This window comes from Coregonus clupeaformis, chromosome 37 (genome assembly GCF_020615455.1).
Source record: "Coregonus clupeaformis isolate EN_2021a chromosome 37, ASM2061545v1, whole genome shotgun sequence".
NCBI classification, from domain to species: Eukaryota; Metazoa; Chordata; class Actinopteri; order Salmoniformes; family Salmonidae; genus Coregonus; species Coregonus clupeaformis.
Window position 1 is genome coordinate 1,651,667 of NC_059228.1, and position 21,088 is coordinate 1,672,754.

Below are 21,088 nucleotides of genomic sequence, written 5' to 3' on the forward strand. Positions count from 1 at the left end.
TGTGTAAGTGCTGTGCTTGTTGACAATTTGTTTACTGTAAAATAGCATTGTATCTGGTCAAACACAATCTTTCCAAAAGTTTACTAATGGTTGGTAACAGGCTGATTGGTCGGCCATTTGAGCCAGTAAAGGGGGCTTTACTATTCTTTGGTAGTGGAATGACTTTTGCTTCCCACCAAGCCTCAGGGGACACACATTCTAGTAGGCTTAATTGAAAATATGGCAAATAGAAGTGGCAATATCGTCCACTATTATCCTCAGTAATTTTCCATCCAAGTTGTCAGACCCCGGTGGCTTGTCATTGTTGATAGACAACAATACTTTTTTCACCTCTTCCACACTCACTTTACGGAATTCAAAATTACAATGCTTGTCTTTCATAATTTGGTCAGATATACTTGGATGTGTAGTGTCAGCATTTGTTGTTGGCATGTCATGCCTAAATTTGCTAATCTTGCCAATGAAAAAACCATTACAGTAGTTGGCAATATCAGTTGGTTTTGTGATGAATGAGCCATCTGATTCAATGAATGATGGAGCTGAATTTGCCTTTTTTCCCAAAATTACATTTAAGGTGCTTCAAAGCTTTTTACTATTATTCTTTGTCATTTATCTTTGTTTCATAGTGTATTTTCTTATTTTTATTCAGTTTAGTCACATGATTTCTCAATTTACAATACATTAGCCAATTGGTTGTGCAGCCAGACTTATTTGCCATCCCTCTCAACCATACAATTATTCAATTCCTCATCAATCCAAGGGGATTTAACAGTTTTTACAGTCATTTTCTTAATGGGTGCATGCTTATTAGTAACTGGAATAAGCTATTTTATAAATGTGTAAAGTGTAGTGTCTGGTTGCTCCTCATTACACACCAATGTGCCTCAGTAAAAGGCACATGACAGCCCGCTTGGAGTTTGCCAAAACGTACCTAAAGACCATGAGAAACAAGATTCTCTGGTCTGATGAAACCAAGATTGAACTCTTTGGCCTGAATGCCAAGTGTCACGTCTGGAGGAAACCTGGCACGATCCCTACGGTGATGCGTGGTGGTGGCAGCATCCTGCTTTGGGGAGGTTTTTCAGCGGCAGGGACTGGGAGACTAGTCAGGAACAAGGCAAAGATGAACGGAGCAAAGTACAGAGAGATCCTTAATGAAAACCTGCTCCAGAGCGCTCAGGACCTCAGACTGGTGCAAAGGTTCACCTTCCAACAAGACAACGACCCTAAGCACACAGCCAAGACAACGCAGGAGTTGCTTCGGGACAAGTCTCTGAATGTCATTGAGTGGGCCAGCCAGAGCCCGGACTTGAACCCGATCTAACATCTTTGGAGAGACCTGAAAATAGCTGTGCAGCAAGTATTGAGTAAAGGGTCTGAGTACTTATGTAAATGTGATATTTTAGTTTGTTTATTTTTAATAAATTAGCAAACATTTCTAAAAACTGTTTTTGCTTGTCATTATTGGGTATTGTGTGTAGATTGATGAGGGGAAAAAAACAATTTAATCAATTTAAGAATACTTTCTGAAGGCACTGTATGCTGTTGAAATACTGTTCATAGTCTACATATGGTTTGTTGAGCATCTATAGATAGACTACCTTGTTGGAAATTTTGAGATATACTGTTGAGATACTACTGAAAGGCTAAAGACATGCAGTTGACATGTTACTGATAGTCATTAGATAGTTTGTAGTGCATCTACAGCGTGACCCCTAAATCATATAAACTGGAACAGCCATCTACTAACAGATTGGATAAGTTTAGAAAAATGTGTAGCATAAGATGAATCAACCAATCAATGTACATGCAAAAACACAGGTATTGAAACAATTCTGAAAATCAACCTGCAATAGAGCATGCTAGGAAATATTATAATGATGGGCGTGGTTTTGAGTGGTATTGATTAAACATGAATTTGTAATTTTACTCAACAAGCTTGTTGCAATTCAGCTTGAGTAAACAAACTTCCAAAAATTAGCTCAAATTCTTGTCCTTTTAAGTCCACTCAACTCACATAATAACACTCATTAAAGGGATAATCCACCCCCAGAAAATTGTTTTTGGTTAAAGCCTATGTTATACCAGTGGGTAAAATAAAACATTTCCCCATGAATTTAACTTCTAAGTGGTCCGCCTGTGAAAATCAGGAAATTGTGTAGGAATGCATCATACCTATATAATTATTGTAACTGAAGATAACACACTATCAAATTTCATAACGCTTTTAAAACAATTACCTGCACTCCAGATCGCCAAATCAGCCAATACATGGTATGGCCATACTAGTCTAGAACACATCCATCCGTTTATATCATCATGATAAAGTATAGATTTCTATACTTTGATGTGCTCAATCGTTTCTCCTTCAAGTACCATGTCGTAATGCGCCGTGTCTGTTGGAAACATATACATTACTGAAAGGAGAAGACAGGAATCCCATTGGGCAATGAATGGAGAAACACCCCACCTAAATGACTGTCGACCAATCGTATTCACGTTGTCATGCTGCGTTTCACACTTGCTAAGCAAATCGTCACGCAATCCGATTCTAATGGAGTTTCCCATCTCCTCAAAATGATCTCTGTGGGAAAGTAACATAACTCTGCTCTCGCTCTGGGCAGAGACACCGTTTATAGCTCAGTGGCAGAGACGAACTGCAAGTTGAACCCGGTGAGATAGACTCCTAAATTGGTAGTTCAGTTTGTTTAGGTGATTTTACAGCTAGCTAGCTACTTCACATGCTGATATTGACTTTGGTATTATTGTGTGTGCCGGTCTTGACACCTTAATACTGCCATAAATCTCTGGCATCCTAGTATGGTGAAAGGAATGTCCTTTGTTTCAGATACTTTTTTTTTTTTTGACTTGAAGAACTTTTACACTGTGTATATCAGGTTTACATCCTATACGTTGTCTAGAAAATATCAAGGAGGAAGACAATGTTTTTCGTGAAGATAGGAATGTGATTTTAGCTTTCTACAAAAATCATAGTGATAATAATACTTTTGCCTCGTAACTAACCACGCCCAAGGGTGCTCAGAGAGCATGTCAGTATGATGGAAACACCCCTCTTCATCAGAGTGCATAAAAGATTGAGATAAGAATTATCAGATCAGACTAGACGGACCTCAAATTGCAGCTTTTGTCCATATTGGTCCAGACCCTGAAAATCAACATGAGGTGAAGACTACAACATTTCCTCCACTAACAATCAATGTTACGGCTGAGTAGCTGTTCTAAGTACTGTATCTAAGAAGGTGAATTTAAGTGGGACCATCCTGTTACTCTCTTCAAACCATCATCTACTACATTGCTCTCATCACCCCACATGGGATCATCGACACGGCTGATTAGCCGTCCTCAGAAGACCACTTCCAGAACGAGTGAAAGTAAACAGACAACTAAGAAGAAGGACATTGTGACCTCTTGTGGACAATCAGAGCCTTAAATCTAAAAGGCCATCCGAAAGAGAAAGACCAATCGACCCCTTCCCACAAAGGCCTGGGTCCAACAGAGATACACGATGAAGACCTCCAACACGTAAATACATGCATTGCTTCTTATCAAACGGGGGGCAGTTCTGGGCAAAGTATTAGAAATTACTATGAGCGTAGGTCCATGTGTATCCAAGTGTTTTCTCTCTCTCTCTTTAACTCGCCATCTTTTGTAACAGGTGTCATATTGTGTTAGTCCGCTAGGGACCCATTTTAATTGTTTTAAGTTTATAATCCCTACCTATACTGTGTACATGTTTGTATCTTGTGTTATCATTTTTTATTAGTTAATAATTAATTACATCAATTTGTGTGGTACGGAATGATCAGTAAGACCCGGGTTCGTGCAGACTTAAAGAGCCTATGACTTTCAGAATGAGACTGTAATGAGGTAAATGATTAATAAATGACTGTTAAATGATAAGAGATATCTAGATATCTTTAGAGTTAATTTGGGAAACGGTAACTTGTTAAACAACTTTTCCCGTGGTGCCCCAAATTCCTAATGAGTTAATTGTTACATGATTAATTTAATCAATAAATAATAGTCATCACAGTAATGAAAGTCACGTCACGACAGCATGTTTGATCAGTTCAATTCTGTATAGTCGGTGACCATCGTTGGTCACCACCTTTCAAAGTGTGTTGCATTATCGGGATAAAAATTGTCCGACTTGCGCCTACATGTCGACTGCATGAACTTTACAGAAATTATGTGATCAAAGGTCATGCAGTTTTTGATGAAGTCATGTCGCTGCAGTTGCTTATCACCAGCTGCACCATGCAGCCATCACCTGCATTGTGGGAGGCACTATTTGTCAACCAATCATTAGGGTGTTTTTGGTTGACCCACGCGAACGTGACCAAAGACGTGACTGAAACAGGAACCAACTTTGCCGCGATTCTAAAGCTACAGGGCTTACAAATGAAAGTGATATTTGAGACCTCTCTCTAACCAATTAATTGTTCACACATTATGTTTTTAGTTTGTGAGTGTGTGATATGGGGGTTTAGAAAAGTTTATTTAGACATTTATAAAGAAAAACTGCCATGTTGATCTGAGCCTTGCTGTTGGAAAACCACCAGTGTCTGACTGTCATCTGTCGCAGATGCACATTGCCCGACTTCAATCGGCGACTTTCGTCTACAGACGGCTTCGTTACCCTTACTGCTCGAACACACCCAACCTCTTTCTTAGTCCCCCCCCACCCCGACACATGCACACACATACCCATCAACAACAGATCCAGAGCTCACAGAGCGTCACTATCTACTGTACGCATCAAATCCCAGATTATCCCAGAGAGAGAGAGAGAGAGAATGTCCTGATCCAGATCATTGGCATAAATCATCTCTGCAATTAAAACCTTGTTTATCTTAATTACTGAACTAATGAGACGAGTCCCACAGGACTAAGTCACTCCCTCTGAGGACACTCGAGGATATGAGAAGTAGGCGTCTTACACAAGCACACAGGTGTACACACACACTCATGCGCACACAAACATGTGGAAACACACACACACACAAACATACACACACACACACCAAATTGCATCATCCTCCTACCTTATTATCCGGGCGCTGCGTCATCATCCTTCTCTATCCATGATCTATTAAACTGATAGTGACTAGAGAGAGCCGACAGGCTCCAGCTCCATAAGGGCTTAGTACAGCGCTATAATTTATGATTTCCCTCTACCACAGGGACTAGACACACTATCTAATTAATGACTTTTTAATACTGTAAAACATATGACAGCATCCCTGCTGTAAAGTTCATTAAATTCTCCTAAACGTAAGAAATCTAAACGTAAGAAAAACAATACATTTGTACATAATATACATTTATTCAAATTGGTAACAACATTAACAACAAATTAACAAAATAATTGACAATAGAAGTAACAACCGTTAATTAACACATATGTAACCAAATAAGAGCATCATTACAACACTCATTTAAAAACTATATTGTGTGTGTGGGGTGTGGGGAGAGAGAGTGAGAGACAAAGAGAGAGAGGGAGATGGTAAATATAGGTGACAAGGGACATATTAAGCTGGGGTCGTGTGTGTGTACCTACCTCACTAGAGGTCTTCATTCAAACTCTGTGAGCTCTTGGAAGAATGGAGCAATGTAGGGTTTGAGAACAGCTGGCTTCCTCTGGGCCACCTTGTCATGCATTTTGTCCAATCTTCAGGGTTCATCATCTTGGGTTGATTTGAACCAGGAATCTGTACAGCCATATATCCAATATAGTTTATGAAATAAATTGAGGCATTGAACAAATACAAATAAGACAGCTAGATACACCTACTTCAAACCCTTGCTAACTAATAAAACATTGCTATAGCCTACACAATACCACATATTATTTGACCAGACTCACAACATTTTAATTTATTTCTGCGCCACCAAATGTTTGCATACTACTGGTAAAGTGAACAGGTTTAGCTAATACTGTAGCATTATGGAACGATGTTGTTGATAGGTCATACGGACACGGACATATGTCGCGCAGCTGAGAGCCGAGTGCACCAAATCACACAGCCTTTGTCACAGTGTTGTGACAGCTAAGGAGGACACTGTCCCAGTGTTGTTGTCGTTCATGCTCTCCCCATTGAGTAGACTGTATCATGGGGACATCCAGATGGCTACCAATATTGGGGTGCGTTCGTAAATTCACTCTTGCTATCTACTACAATTTCAGAGCACTCTCGTCTGAGTGTGCCAGCTCGCAAAATAACGGAGGAATTAACGAACGCGCAACACCTGCTGAATATGACCAGTGTCAGTAAACGTCGGCAAAAACATGTAATGAAATTGTTGACAGCAGCAAAGTTACAGTCACCAACACTATAGCCTAACCAGCTCTGCTAGGGCGAGTAATATGGTCAGTGGTGAGGTGTTCTCTCATTTGTGTCTGGAAGTAGCTAGCAAACTAGCCAGTTAGCTTGGGTGGTTGACTGACTCCGATCAACCCTACTCCTCGGCCAGAGTGTCCAGTGTGCGCTCTGAACGAGCAAAACGCTCTGAATTTACAAACGGACAATCTGATAATGCTCCGAATTTACGAACACCCAGTGCGCACTCTGAGCGCACTCTGGCACTCCAGAGTGAATTCATGAACATACCCGTAGCTGTTTCTTGTGTAGGCTATCGTACTGGAAATATAATCCTGGGAGGGAAAAAAATTGTCCACGTTACTACCGCCAGTGACACTGTGATAGAGCTGCCCAGTGGAAGCACTTTAGGTAAGCAGGCACCTCGATACAACACTGGTGCACTGGTAATTTGCATTGGCTTTAGCGGTTGAGGCTCGCAAGTAATTTACTGGCCTACAATGTGATTTATGTGTAAAATGCGGCCCGTCAATCCGTTGCGCTGATAATATTGGTAATATATTTTTAACTGCTAGAAGCAAGCCATTTTCTCTGTAGTAATGGTGAAAACATAACAGTCACAAATCTGCACTCAATTTATTATCTATGGCACTAAGAGGCTGTGATACAGTTAAGCCTATCATCACAACAATTATTATCTGGGTGATTTTTTTCAAGGTTGCTCAGCAAGATATTTACGAGAAATTTAGAGCAGGCCGAAATGGCTTGTGTCAACTTGAGCTAGCTAACTATGCTAGCTAACAAACGTTAGCCAGCTAGCTACGTTAGTTAAAAAAACATGCAGTAATTCAACATTGGCTAGCAATAAAGATACTTATAAACAAGTCAAGGTACCTACCCAGCAGCTCCTGGAAATATTCTTCCACTTCACAGCAGCTTCAAGAAGATATTTACTAAAATAGTCTCAGCTTCATGTGTCTCACCAGACAGCATGATGTTAGAGCCTGAAAGCAGACCACTCATAAGAGCGTCTGCTAAATGACTAAAATGTAAATGTAAATGTAATTTGAATCTACAGTAGGCAAAAGCTATTAATGTAAAGAAATACAGTATGTTGTTACAGAAGGCTTCCAATTACAGTTAATAACAGTAGGCTATTTTTCAGCATTTTACCCATAATCTACAGCATTAATGTTGTAAAACAGATTTATGGTATTTTACTGTGCATTCTACTGTGTTTTACTGTTGAAATTACAGAAAATTCTTACATTGTAGGTTCAGAGTGACTGGTTAAGGTCAGCCAGTGACTCTGCAGATGGGCATCTCTATCGCTAAGAAGTGTACCACCCTGCCACCCTGTGCCACTCTTCCACCCAGCATGCTACCCTATCTCAACCTGTGCCAGGCCACATTACTAACCAGCTGGCACCCATGCCATGTGCTGACATCATGGCTGGCAACCCTCTTAGGTGGTACACAGAGTTTAGCCAGGGCATACCAGGGTGCATGGGGTAGCTGCTGTGCTAGGCTGGCTATGTGGTTTGCATACAAGTGAGCTCAATTCTCTGCATGATTTTCTATCTATTCCTCTCTTTATTTCTATTAATTTACTGTATGATATGTATCCTCTGTTTTTCCTCATTAGTTGAAGCTCGTTGTAGTATGTGTCCTGCTGATCTGCTCTTACTTTTGTACGTGCCTTCTCTGCATTATACAGTCCTCTCTTTTCTCGTTCTTCTTCATGCCCACCTCCCAGGCACATGCACAGATAGGGCTCTACCTGTGCAGAGCACATGCCACTTTGCCCTTCCAGTCTCCAAAAAGCCCTTTTCGGTGGTGGTATAATTTTTTGTCTAAATGTTTTGTCGTTGCTGTTCTGAGCCCAAATCATTGACATTTGTTTGGTAAAAACAGCAGGATAAATACACATGTAGGTAGAGTCCATTCTTGATTTTTTTCTCTCCTTTTCTTTTAAGAGCTTTGCCACACCACATCATTAAATTCTCATCTATGCTTCATAACCAAAACGTTGTGTGTCTTGATTGTTGAACAATGACCAGACATCAGCATTGGCACACAAAGGCGGGCGCACATATCCAGATTAGTGACCAAAATTAACTTGTTTCATTTCCTATACATTTGCCTGGCAAAAACTGAGTAGGCCTACATGTATATTATCCATATAAAATAGAGTTTAGCAATCTACTGCTGACTCATCTTTACCAGAACAATAGGCTACCTGCCAATTTTATTGATAATTTTCATATTTTAGATAGGCCTAGTTTGAGTGGCTATTGGCTATATGTCTAAAGATACGCAGCTGTAACATACCACTGCTTTCAATATTATGATATGAAGGTGTAACATATTCTGGCAAATCTATTACAATATTTGTGAGCAAGAACAGGGCTACCCAGCTCTGCAGGCAGGCTGCCCTCCAAAGTGATGGCGTGGCGCAGAAAGAACATGCTTTCCATCTGATCCTGCAACCTCCGCTACAAGTAGGCCGTATGATTTTGCTTGCTCTGGACTCCAGAAGAGTGACATAATATATCCCTAGTTGATATTGGCTGCTAACATGAATTACTTTCAGCTCTAAAGGCATGTGTAAAACGCAGTTTATTTCTGCAACATATCTTGCGTTTTGTAAAAGCATAATCATTTATGGCTGTAATGATGGGCTACATTTGCGCAGCAATTGTGCGTGCAAAATAGTTTAGCAAAATAGTTTACTCATCAGATTGTGCTGCTTTCTCCTGTTCTAGTAGGCCTAATAATTGCACAACGAGTCTGTGTGCAGAGCCAAAAATGTTGGGGTGCTTTTTTTTTTGCACATGCCCCCCCCAAAGGTCTGTGCACGGCCCTGCCACCTCCACGCCTCTCTCTCCCTCACTCTTCTTCTCCTTCCATTGTGGTCTAAGAGGTTAAAGAACCAGACTCAGCCACCCAACCCCACTCGACTCGGTTTAAGTCATACAACAACAAAACATAAAGTAGGTCTGTTAGCATATCAGCACAATACAGACTGGTGGAAATTATCCTTATCCTTTCCTTACGCCCTTTCATATTCAGCTGCAGTACATACTGTACAGTACATGGAAGGGAGTTGAAGAAAGTTCTGTTGAAGTGTCTGTATTTTGTGGGATACAAAGAGACATCACAGAGGACGTCCCCAACACGCACGCACACACACACGCATGCACACACACAAACACCCTCACGGCCCCAACTCCTGTATGTTGGTTTACAGGACAGTATGTCTCTGTCTGTCTAACTGTAGTGAGGTATTGTAACACAACTTAGTTGTGGGGTTTGAAACAGAGTTAAACAGGGAGGTATAAACATTTGTCGAAAAAGAAATTGTCATTTTTTTACAGTGTCCAACTGAACACAACCCAGGTGGAGGTGACATGGTAGCCAAACTCCCTGATGTACAGTATGATCTTGATTGATTACTGTCATATTTATATTTATACTTATTTATATTTATATATTTAATGTTCTGCACAGTTGCACTGAACAGAGATTGATAGTTTACAGCCTATTATATTATTATATTGTATTATTATATGAAAGCATTGATTGATATGTGTTTGGATCAGTCTTGTGTATTATTCTGTAAGATTAGCATCATCACAGTGATTGATTTTGTGTGTGTGTGTGTGTGTGTGTGATGGGGATTGATTAACTGATTGATTGAGTGTGACAGACCTGAGATGATGGTGTAGCCAATGCCCCTCGGTCTCCCCAGATCCTGATCAATGGCTCTTATCTTGCGCACCTCATAGCCCTGTGGACACACACACAAACACACACACAGGCATACACACAGGCATGAACACATGCATACAGAAGAGGTTTAGAACACTGCCACACCGAGAAACTCAGTACACATACGAACACATAGACCCCCCGACACACACATCTATAGGGGCACTAATTAACCATTTATCGCCAATATCCCTGAGCCATTGCGCACTTAGAAAATGTCAGCTGCCACAAAATAACAACCATCACAAAGTACAAATGGACTCTTTCTGCTCCAGAGTGGGTCGTTAGCCTTGCACTGGCCTTATTTCTCTCCTATTGTTTCAAAACTCTCCAGCTGAGCAGATAAGGCTGCAACTCGTGAAAAAAACTTAGAGAACGATAAAGAGAGAGGGTTCAGGAAAAAAAGCTATTTGAAAAGTCTTTGATCCGCGGAGCTTTCTCGGCCTCCGCGCCTCAATCAGACACAGTGGCGGTGCTTAGAAACCTCTCTTTCTCTCCATCCCTCTCTCTCGCTACCTCTTCCAAGCTGACCAGAGAACACCCCCTCCCTCTCCTGTCTCCATCCCTCTCTCCCTCCCTCCTTTCCTATCTACCTCCCATTGATCCCGCAAATTGTATCTGAGGCGTGTTTATGCTGCACTTCTGCCAAAGCATCTCCTGTCATTGACCAATTACAGCAGAATCAATTACAGGTCTTGTAGAGGGGAGTAATCACTACCAGAGAGACAGAGAGAGAGGCAGGGGAGAGAGAGGGAGCGGGGAGAGAGGGAGATGGGGGGGTAGAGACAGGGAGAGAGAGAAAGAGAATGAGAGAGAGAGAGAGGGAGGGAGAGCTGAAAAAATATGAGCAATATTCTCCTGCTGTCCACACAAGTGGAATATGTTCAATCAACCGGCATTTAAACCCCCCACCCCTCACCCTCCTCCCTCTTTCCCTCTCTCTCCATTACTCCCTCACTCTCAGTTCAAAGATATTCCCCCTCTCCTCTGTGTCTTCATCCCTTATCCCTGTACAATACTACCCACCGCCCCCATCCTCCTCCTTTTTTTCCTTCTACCATTTCAGCTCAGCAGTTTGACAGCCAAATTGTGTTTGTCCCAGAAAGGGTTTAAATGTCATTTCTGACAACACAAATCCAAAACAACAGCCCAAAACTCTGGCCCTGTTCTTTGACAAAGCCTTTTCTCTCTCAACCCATCATCAAAGTTTTGTACAGATGGCAGGTTGGTTAGCGGAAACAGAGAGACAGAAAGAGATAGAGGGAAAGAGAGAGAGAGACAGGGAGGGATGGAGAAAGAGGGAAGGAGAGGGATAAAGGGAGCAGGAGAAAGAGACAGGGAGAGAGAAAGAAAGAGAACATGAGAGGGATGGAAAGAAAGAAAGAAAGAAAGAAAGAAAGAAAGAAAGAAAGAAAGAAAGAAAGAAAGAAAGAAAGAAAGAAAGAAAGAAAGAAAGAAAGAAAGAAAGAAAGAAAGAAAGAAAGAAAGAAAGAAAGAAAGAAAGAAAGAAAGAAAGAAAGAAAGAAAGAAAGATGGCGTTTGAGAAATGACCTACGACAGGGCTATGTGTTTGATATCCGTTGATGAGTAAATGTCAGCGGCCTTGAGGACAGTTGACACCCACTCAGGCAATCTAGCCCCAAGGCTTATCACAGGCAAACACTAGTGTGGTGTATTGGGGTTGTGGGGGTTCTATGCGTTGAGATGAGCATGTTCTAGATGAATGGTTGAACTGATTGCTGTCTCCCGTCTCATCATTATTGAATTGTTATAAGACGTGGTTATGAAACCTAAGAGACATAACAAAAGATTGGCGACGAGTAAGTCTGAACCTTCGGTAACTATTCTGTCTGGAAGAAGTAGATTTTATTTTTAAGTTTAAAACTGTTATTTTCCTTGGTACAGTCTAGGCTAATGTTAGCACAGTGTATTGCTAGCAGAGGCAAGTGCATAGTCGAGCTAGCTAAGATGGAGAGTTAGCAACGTCATGGACTGCAGAAAAGGATTTGAGACAGACTTTGGAGCGGGAAAACAATGTGATAAAAAAGGGAGGAGTAAAGGAAGAGGAAAGGAAACGACATTTATTCAACTGTGAAGACGAACTTTGGAATTAAAAACTTGAAGATGAAACGCCAGTGAGTGAAGTGAATGAAGATCACATGATTGAGGAAAATATTACAGTCGCAGAACATAACGTTGCCGTGGTTGAGAACAATATTGAGAGTGAGAATCAGGAGCTTATTGAGAAACTTAAAATGGTTGGAATTTTTCAAATATTGGACAGTTTGATGAAAGTCTTGAGCAGTGGAGCTCACATACAGAATTACATTTACATTTACATCATTTAGCAGACGCTCTTATCCAGAGCGACTTACAAATTGGTGCATTCACCTTATAGCCAGTGGGATAACCACTTTACAAAAAAAAAAATTGGGGGGTGGGGTAAGGGGGGGTAGAAGGATTACTTTAACCTATCCCAGGTATTCCTTTAAGAGGTGCTGTTTCAAGTGTCTCCGGAAGCTGGTGAGTGACTCCGCTGTCCTGGCGTCGTGAGGGAGCTTCTTCCACCATTGGGGTGCCAGAGCAGTGAACAGTTTTGACTGGGCTGAGCGGGAACTGTGCTTCCGCAGAGGTAGGGGGGCCAGCAGGCCAGAGGTGGATGAACGCAATGTCCTCGTTTGGGTGTAGGGACTGATCAGAGCCTGAAGGTACGGAGGTGCCGTTCCCCTCACAGCTCCGTAGGCAAGCACCATGGTCTTGTAGCAGATCGGAGCTTCAACTGGAAGCCAGTGGAGTGTGCAGAGGAGCGGGGTACGTGAGAGAACTTGAGAAGGTTGAACACCAGACGGGCAGCATTCTGGATGAGTTGTAGGGGTTTAATGGCACAGGCAGGGAGCCCAGCCAACAGCGAGTTGCAGTAATCCAGACGGGAGATGACAAGTACGTGGATTAGGACCTGTGCAGCTTCCTGTGTAAGGCAGGGTCGTACTCTCCGAATGTTGTAGAGCATGAACCTACAGGATCGGGTCACTCTCTTGATGTTAGCGGAGAATGACACGGTGTTGTCCAGGGTCACGCCAAGGCTCTTTGCACTCTGGGAGGAGGACACAACAGAGTTGTCAACCGTGATGGCGAGATCTTGGAACTTTCCAGGACATAGACATGTCTTATATGGGTAGAAAGCTTAAATTCTTGTTAATCTAACTGCACTGTCCAAATTACAGTAGCTGTTACAGTGAAAGAATACCATGCTATTGTTTGAGGAGAGTGCACAACAACAAAAATCTTATCACGGCAACTGGTTTGACACATTCACCTCTGAAAGTAAATAATGTACTTACATTCAGTAATCTTGCTCTGATTTGTCATCCTAAGGGTCCCAGAGATAGAATGTAGCATAATTTTGTTTGATAAAATCCATTTTTATATTCAGATGTAGGAACTGAGTTCTACAGTTTGAACCCCTGCTGTCTCTGGCTCCACACCCACCCCGCCCGGCCATCTAGATGTGTGAAAGTTAGTGTATAAGCTAATGATCCATCATGTATGACATTCCTGGGAGTGTGTAAACTTACATTTTGTATTACCATATCATTGTTCTCTATAGTTATGTACTTGAAAATATATCAATTGACCAATTCGGCACATTTGGGCAGACTTGATACAAAATAGTCCAGTATTGCGATGCTTCACTGGATCAATCTGAAACTTTGCACACACTGCAAAATCTAAATTGCGCCTAAACTGCAATATTATATTGTGGCCTTTCTCTTGCATTTCAAAGATGATAAAAAAAGAAAACGCATGTTTTTTTGTTTGCATTATCATTTACCAGATCTAATGTGTTATATTCTCCTACATTAATTTCACATTTCCACAAACTTAAAAGTGTTTTCTTTCAAATGGTATCAAGAATATGCATATCCTTACTTCAGGTCCTGAGCTACAGGCAGTTAGATTTGGGTATGTCATTTTAGGTGAAAATTGAAAAAAGGGTGCGATCCTTAAGAGGTAGTCTAGTATGTGGGCTATGGAGTGAAGCTACAAAAAAGAGACTTGACTGAAAGTAATCTGACCTTGGCAAGGGCTATTGAAGTCAGTGTGTCCATGGAACTAGCTAATAAAGAAGCTCAGCAGTTGGGTAAAAAGGGTCACATCGAACGAGCCTGCCTATATTTTTTTGTGTAATGAGGCCAAATATATTTAATTTACTATGCACCAGAGGTGTGGACTCGAGTCATGTGACTTGGACTCGAGTCAGACTCGAGTCATGAATTTGATGACTTCAGACTCGACTCGACAAAATGTACAAAGACTTGCAACTCGACTTGGACTTTAACATCAATGACTCGTGACTTGACTTGGACTTGCGCCTTATGACTCGAGAAGACTTGCTACGAGGACTTGTAATGACTTGCAAAGGCTTGCTAAGAGGACTTGAAATGACTCGAAACTAAAATGTAGGACTTTGGACTCGACTTGAGACTTGATGGCTTTGACTTTTGACTCGACTTGGGACTTGCCTCATCTTTGACTCGACTTGACTCGGGACTCGAGGGCAAAGACTTGAGACTTACTTGTGACTTGCATAACAATGACTTTGTCCCACCTCTGCTATGCACCCATCTACAGCCAGACAGGCCAGGTAATAAGATGTAGGCATCACTGAGGTCACAGTTCAGTTAAATCGACAAACTGAAAAGCTGTCACTCTACGTAATAATACGTAATAAAAGGATAAATAAAATGTCACTACTGGGACATTTGTGGCTAGAGAAAATCACACCGGACTGGCCTTCAATGAGTAGAATGATACATGGAGACACAGGCCTGCCCGTCATCTTAAAGAAACATGGAGAAGTCTTTAATGGAGAGCTGGGTAGCATGAAATACATTATAGCGAAGCTTAGCATTATATGTTTCTGAAAGCACAACCTATACCTTATGCTATCACACCAAAAGTTGAGGCTGACTTGGACGCTTTAGTCAAGAACAAAGTACTGGAGCTGGTCAGCGTGAGTGAATGGGCGACACCCATCATACCATTCCTTAAGAAGGATGGTGGAAGGATGGTGGAATCAGGATATGTGGAGACTTTAAAGTCACAGTTAACCCTGTATTGTCCGCTGAGCAGTATCCGCTAAAACACAGACAACCTTATCGCAGGCCTAGCTGGGGGCCAAAAGTTCTGCAGAATTGACCTCTGCCAAGCCTACCTAATTTCCCCTAACCCTACGACCCCTCCCCTTATTGGAGTAAACTAATGGACAACAATACTTAGGCTTCCACTTCCAGCTTATTCAGTGACTTTTTCCACATTTTCTTACGTTACAGCCCTATTCTAAAATGGATTAAAAAATAATAATAAATCACATCAATCTACACACAATACCCCATAATGACAAAGCGAAAATAGGTTTTTAGATTTTTTTACAAATGTATTTAAATAAAAAACAGAAATACCTTTTTACATAAATATTCAGACCCTTTGCTATGAGACTCGAAATTGAGATCATGTGCATCCTGTTTCCATTGATCATCCTTGAGATGTTTCTACAACTTGATTGGAGTCCACCTGTGGTACAGTGGGGAAAAAAAGTATTTAGTCAGCCACCAATTGTGCAAGTTCTCCCACTTAAAAAGATGAGAGAGGCCTGTAATTTTCATCATAGGTACACGTCAACTATGACAGACAAAAATAGAAAAAAAAATCCAGAAAATCACATTGTAGGATTTTTAATGAATGTATTGGCATATGATGGTGGAAAATAAGTATTTGGTCAATAACAAAAGTTTCTCAATACTTTGTTATATACCCTTTGTTGGCAATGACACAGGTCAAACGTTTTCTGTAAGTCTTCACAAGGTTTTCACACACTGTTGCTGGTATTTTGGCCCATTCCTCCATGCAGATCTCCTCTAGAGCAGTGATGTATTGGGGCTGTCGCTGGGCAACACAGACTTTCAACTCCCCTCCAAATATTTTCTATGGGGTTGAGATCTGGAGACTGGCTAGGCCACTCCAGGACCTTGAAATGCTTCTTACGAAGCCACTCCTTCGTTGCCCGGGCGGTGTGTTTGGGATCATTGTCATGCTGAAAGACCCAGCCACGTTTCATCTTCAATGCCCTTGCTGATGGAAGGAGGGTTTCACTCAAAATCTCACGATACATGGCCCCATTCATTCTTTCCTTTACACGGATCAGTCGTCCTGGTCCCTTTGCAGAAAAACAGCCCCAAAGCATGATGTTTCCAACCCCATGCTTCACAGTAGGTATGGTGTTCTTTGGATGCAACTCAGCATTCTTTGTCCTCCAAACATGACGAGTTGAGTTTTTACCAAAAAGTTATATTTTGGTTTCATCTGACCATATGACATTCTCCCAATCCTCTTCTGGATCATCCAAATGCACTTCAGACGGGCCTGGACATGTACTGGCTTAAGCAGGGGGACACGTCTCGCACTGCAGGATTTGAGTCCCTGGCGGCGTAGTGTGTTACTGATGGTTGGCTTTGTTACTTTGGTCCCAGCTCTCAGCAGGTCATTCACTAGGTCCCCCCGTGTGGTTCTGGGATTTTTGCTCACCGTTCTAGTGATCATTTTGACCCCACGGGGTGAGATCTTGCATGGAGCCCCAGATCGAGGGGAGATTATCAGTGGTCTTGTATGTCTTCCATTTCCTAATAATTGCTCCCACAGTTGATTTCTTCAAACCAAGCTGCTTACCTGTTGCAGATTCAGTCTTCCCAGCCTGGTGCAGGTCTACAATTTTGTTTTTGGTGTCCTTTGACAGCTCTTTGGTCTTGGCCATTGTGAAGTTTGGAGTGTGACTGTTTGAGGTTGTGGACAGGTGTCTTTTATACTGATAACAAGTTCAAACAGGTGCCATTAATACAGGTAACGAGTGGAGGACAGAGGAGCCTCTTAAAGAAGAAGTTACAGGTCTGTGAGAGCCAGAAATCTTGCTTGTTTGTAGGTGACCAAATACTTATTTTCCACCATAATTTGCAAATAAATTCATTAAAAATCCTACAATGGGATTTTCTGGATTTTTTTTTCTCAATTTGTCTGTCATAGTTGACGTGTACCTATGATGAAAATTACAGGCCTCTCTCATCTTTTTAAGTGGGAGAACTTGCACAATTGGTGGCTGACTAAATACTTTTTTGCCCCACTGTATATTCAATTGATTGGACATGATTTGGAAAGGCACACACCTGTCTATATAAGGTCGCACAGTTGACAGTGCATGTCAGAGCAAAAACCAAGCCATGAGGTGGAAGGAATTGTCTGTAGAGCTCCGAGACAGGATTGTGTCGAGGCACAGGTCTGGGGAAGGGTACAAACACATTTCTGCAGCATTGAAGGTCCCCAAGTAAACAGTGGCCTCCATCATTCTTAAATGGAAGAAGTTTGGAACCACCAAGACTTTTCCTAGAGCTGGCCGCCTGGCCAAACTGAGCAATCGGGGGAGAAGGGTCTTGGTCAGGGAGGTGACCCAATGGTCACTCTGATAGAGCTCCAGAGTTCCTCTGTGGAAATAGGAGAACCTTCCAGAAGGACAACCATCTCTGCAGCACTCCACCAATATAGCCTTTATGGTAGAGTGGCCAGACGGAAGCCACTCCTCAATAAAAGGTACATGACAGCCCTCTTGGGGTTTGCCAAAAGGCACCTAAAGACTCTCAGGCCATGAGAAACAAGATTCTCTGGTCTGATGAAACCAAGATTGAACTATTTTGGCCTGAATGCCAAGCGTCACGTTTGGAGGAAACCTGGCACCATCCCTACGGTGAAGCATGGGGGTGGCAGCATCATGCTGTGGGGACGTTTCTCAGCAGTAGGGACTGTGAGACTAGTCAGGATTGAGGGAAAGATGAACGGAGCAAAGTACAGAGAGATCCTTGATGAAAACATGTTCCAGAGCGCTCAGGACCTCAGACAACGACCCTAAGCACACAGCAAAGACAACACAGGAGTCGCTTCGGGACAAGTCTCTGAATGTCATAGAGTGGCCCAGCAAGAGCCAGGACTTGAACCCAATCGAACATCTCTGGAGAGACCTGAAAATAGCTGTGCAGCAACACTCCCCATCCAACCTGACAGAGCTTGATAGGATCTGCAGAGATTAATGGGAGAAACTCCCCAAATACATGTGTGCCAAGCTTGTAGCGTCATACCCAAGACGACTCGAGGCTGTAATCGCTGCCAAAGGTGCGTAAACAAAGTAATGAATAAAGGGTCTGAATACTTATGTAAATGTGATATTTCCGTTTTTTTATTTGTAATACATTTGGAAAAAAAAACGTGTTATTGCTTCGTCATTATGGGGTATTGTGAGTAGATTGATGAGGGGGGAAAAAACAATTTAATACATGTTAGAATAAGGCTGTAACGTAACAAAATGTGGAAAAAGTGAAGGGGTCTGAATCCTTTCCGAATGCACTGTACATACCACAGTACATACATTTCACGAACAGTATATTTGACATTAGTTATCTTTGTTTGTTTTTAGTCCCAGCCTTCATCTATCTTCAACCCCTCCCATCTAACTCTGAAGACTATCCAGTTTTGATTTCTAGCTGTAATATACAGTTGAAGTCAGAAGTTTACATACACCTTAGCCAAATACATTTAAACTCAGTTTTTCACAATTCCTGACATTTAATCCTAGTAAAAAATCCCTGTTTTAGGATTCAGGATCACCACTTTATTTTAAGAATGTGAAATGTCAGAATAATAGTAGCGAGAATTATTCATTTCACTTTTATTTCTTTCATCACATTCACAGTGGGTCAGAAGTGTACATACACTCAATTGGTATTTGGTAGCATTGCCTTTAAATTGTTTAAGTTGGGTCAAACATTTTGGGTTGCCTTCCACAAGCTTCCCACAATAAGTTTGGTGAATTTTGGCCCATTCCTCCTGACAGAGCTTTTGTAACTGAGTCAGGTTTGTAGGCCTCCTTGCTCGCACACGCTTTTTCAGTTCTGTCCACAAACTTTCTATAGGATTGAGGTCAGGGATTTGTGATGGCCACTCCAATACCTTGACTTTGTTGTCCTTAAGCCATTTTGCCACAGCTTTGGAAGTATGCTTGGGGTCATTGTCCATTTGGAAGACCCATTTGCGACCAAGCTTTAACTTCCTGACTGATGTCTTGAGATGTTGCTTCAATATATCCACATGATGCCATCTATTTTGTGAAGTCCACCAGTCCCTCCTGCAGCAAAGCACCCCCACAGCATGATGCTGCCACCCCCATGCTTCACAGTTGGGATGGTGTTCTTCGGCTTGCAAGCGACCCCCTTTTTCCTCCAAACATAACGATGGTCATTATGGCCAAACGGTTCGATTTTTGTTTAATCAGACCAGAGGACATTTCTCCAAAAAGTACGATCTTTGTCCCCATGTGCAGTTGCGAACCGTAGTCTGGCTTTTTTGTGGCGGTTTTGGAGCAGTGGCTTCTTCATTCCTGAGCGACCTTTCAGGTTATGTCGATATAGGACTTGTTTTACTGTGGATATAGATACTTTTGTACCTGTTTCCTCCAGCATCTTCACAAGGTCCTTTGCTGTTGTTCTAGTATTTATTTGCACTTTTCACACCAAAGTACGTTCATCTCTAGGAGACATAACGCGTCTCCTTCCTATGCGGTATGATGGCTGCGTGGTCCCATGGTGTTTATACTTGCGTACTATTGTTTGTACAGATGAATGTGGTACCTTCAGGAGTTTTGAAATTGCTCCCAAGGATGAACCAGACTTGTGGAGGTCTACAATTTTTTTTCTGAGGTCTTGGCTGATTTCTTTTGATTTTCCCTTGATGTAAAGCAAAGAGGCAATGAGTTTGAAGGTAGGCATTGAAATACATCCATAGGTATACCTCCAATTGACTCAAATGATGTCAATTAGTCTATCAGAAGCTTCTAAAGCCAGGATATAATTTTCTGGAATTTTCCAGGCTGTTTAAAGGCACAGTCAACTTAGTGTATGTAAACTTCTGACCCACTGGAATTGTGATACAGTGAATTATAAGTGAAATAATCTGTCTGCAAACAATTGTTGGAAAAATTACTTGTGTCATGCACAAAGTAGATGTCCTAACCGACTTGCCAAAACTATAGCTTGTTAACAAGACAACAATGAGACAGCCTATAGGGAGGAGGTCAGAGACCTGGCAGTGTGGTGCCAGGACAACAACCTCTCCCTCAATGTGAGCAGTACAAAGGAACTGATCGTGGACTATAGGAAAAGGAGGCCCGAACAGGCCCCCATTAACATTGACGGGGCTGAAGTGGAGCGGGTTGAGAGTTGCAAGTTCGTTGGGGTCCACATCACCACCGAGCTATCATGGTCCAAACACACCAAGACAGTTGTGAAGAGGGCACGACAACACCTTTTCCCCCTCAGTAGACTGAAAAGATTTGGCATGGGTCCTCAGATCTTCAAAAGGTTCTACAGCTGCAACATCGAGAGCAATCTGATTGGTTGCTTCACCGCCTGGTATGGCAACTGCTCGGCATCTGACCGTAAGGCGCTACAGAGGGTAGTGCTTACGGCCCAGTATATCACTGGGGCCAAGCTTCCTGATATCCAGGACCTATATACTAGGCGGTGTCAGAGGAAGGCCCAAAAATTGTCAAAGACTCCAGTCACCCAAGTCATAGAGCGGTACCGGAGCGCCAAGTCTAGGACCAAAAGGCTCCTTAACAGCTTCTATCCCCAAGCTATAAGACTGCTGAACAATTAATAAAATGGCCACCAGGACTATTTACATTGACCCCTTTGTTTTTACACTGCTGCTACTCGCTGTTTATTACCTATGCATAGTCACTTTACAAATTACCTCGACTAACCCGTACCCCTGCACATTGACTCGGTACAGATACCCCCTGTATATAGCCTCGTTATTGTTATGTAATTTTCTTGTGTTACTTTCTTCTTATTATTTATTTTTTTACTTTATTTAATTAA

General features: G+C 42.0%; 1 protein-coding gene across 1 annotated transcript in view; it reads right to left on the bottom strand.

Moving 5' to 3' along the window:
- LOC121553231 (cadherin-23-like) overlaps positions 1-21,088 on the bottom strand; it is a 511,998-nt gene that overhangs the window by 159,363 nt on the left and 331,547 nt on the right. Inside the window, exon 9 of the mRNA XM_045211458.1 lies at positions 10,053-10,131. Coding sequence (XP_045067393.1) covers positions 10,053-10,131 — 79 coding nt within the window. The remainder of the gene's footprint in view (positions 1-10,052; positions 10,132-21,088) is intronic.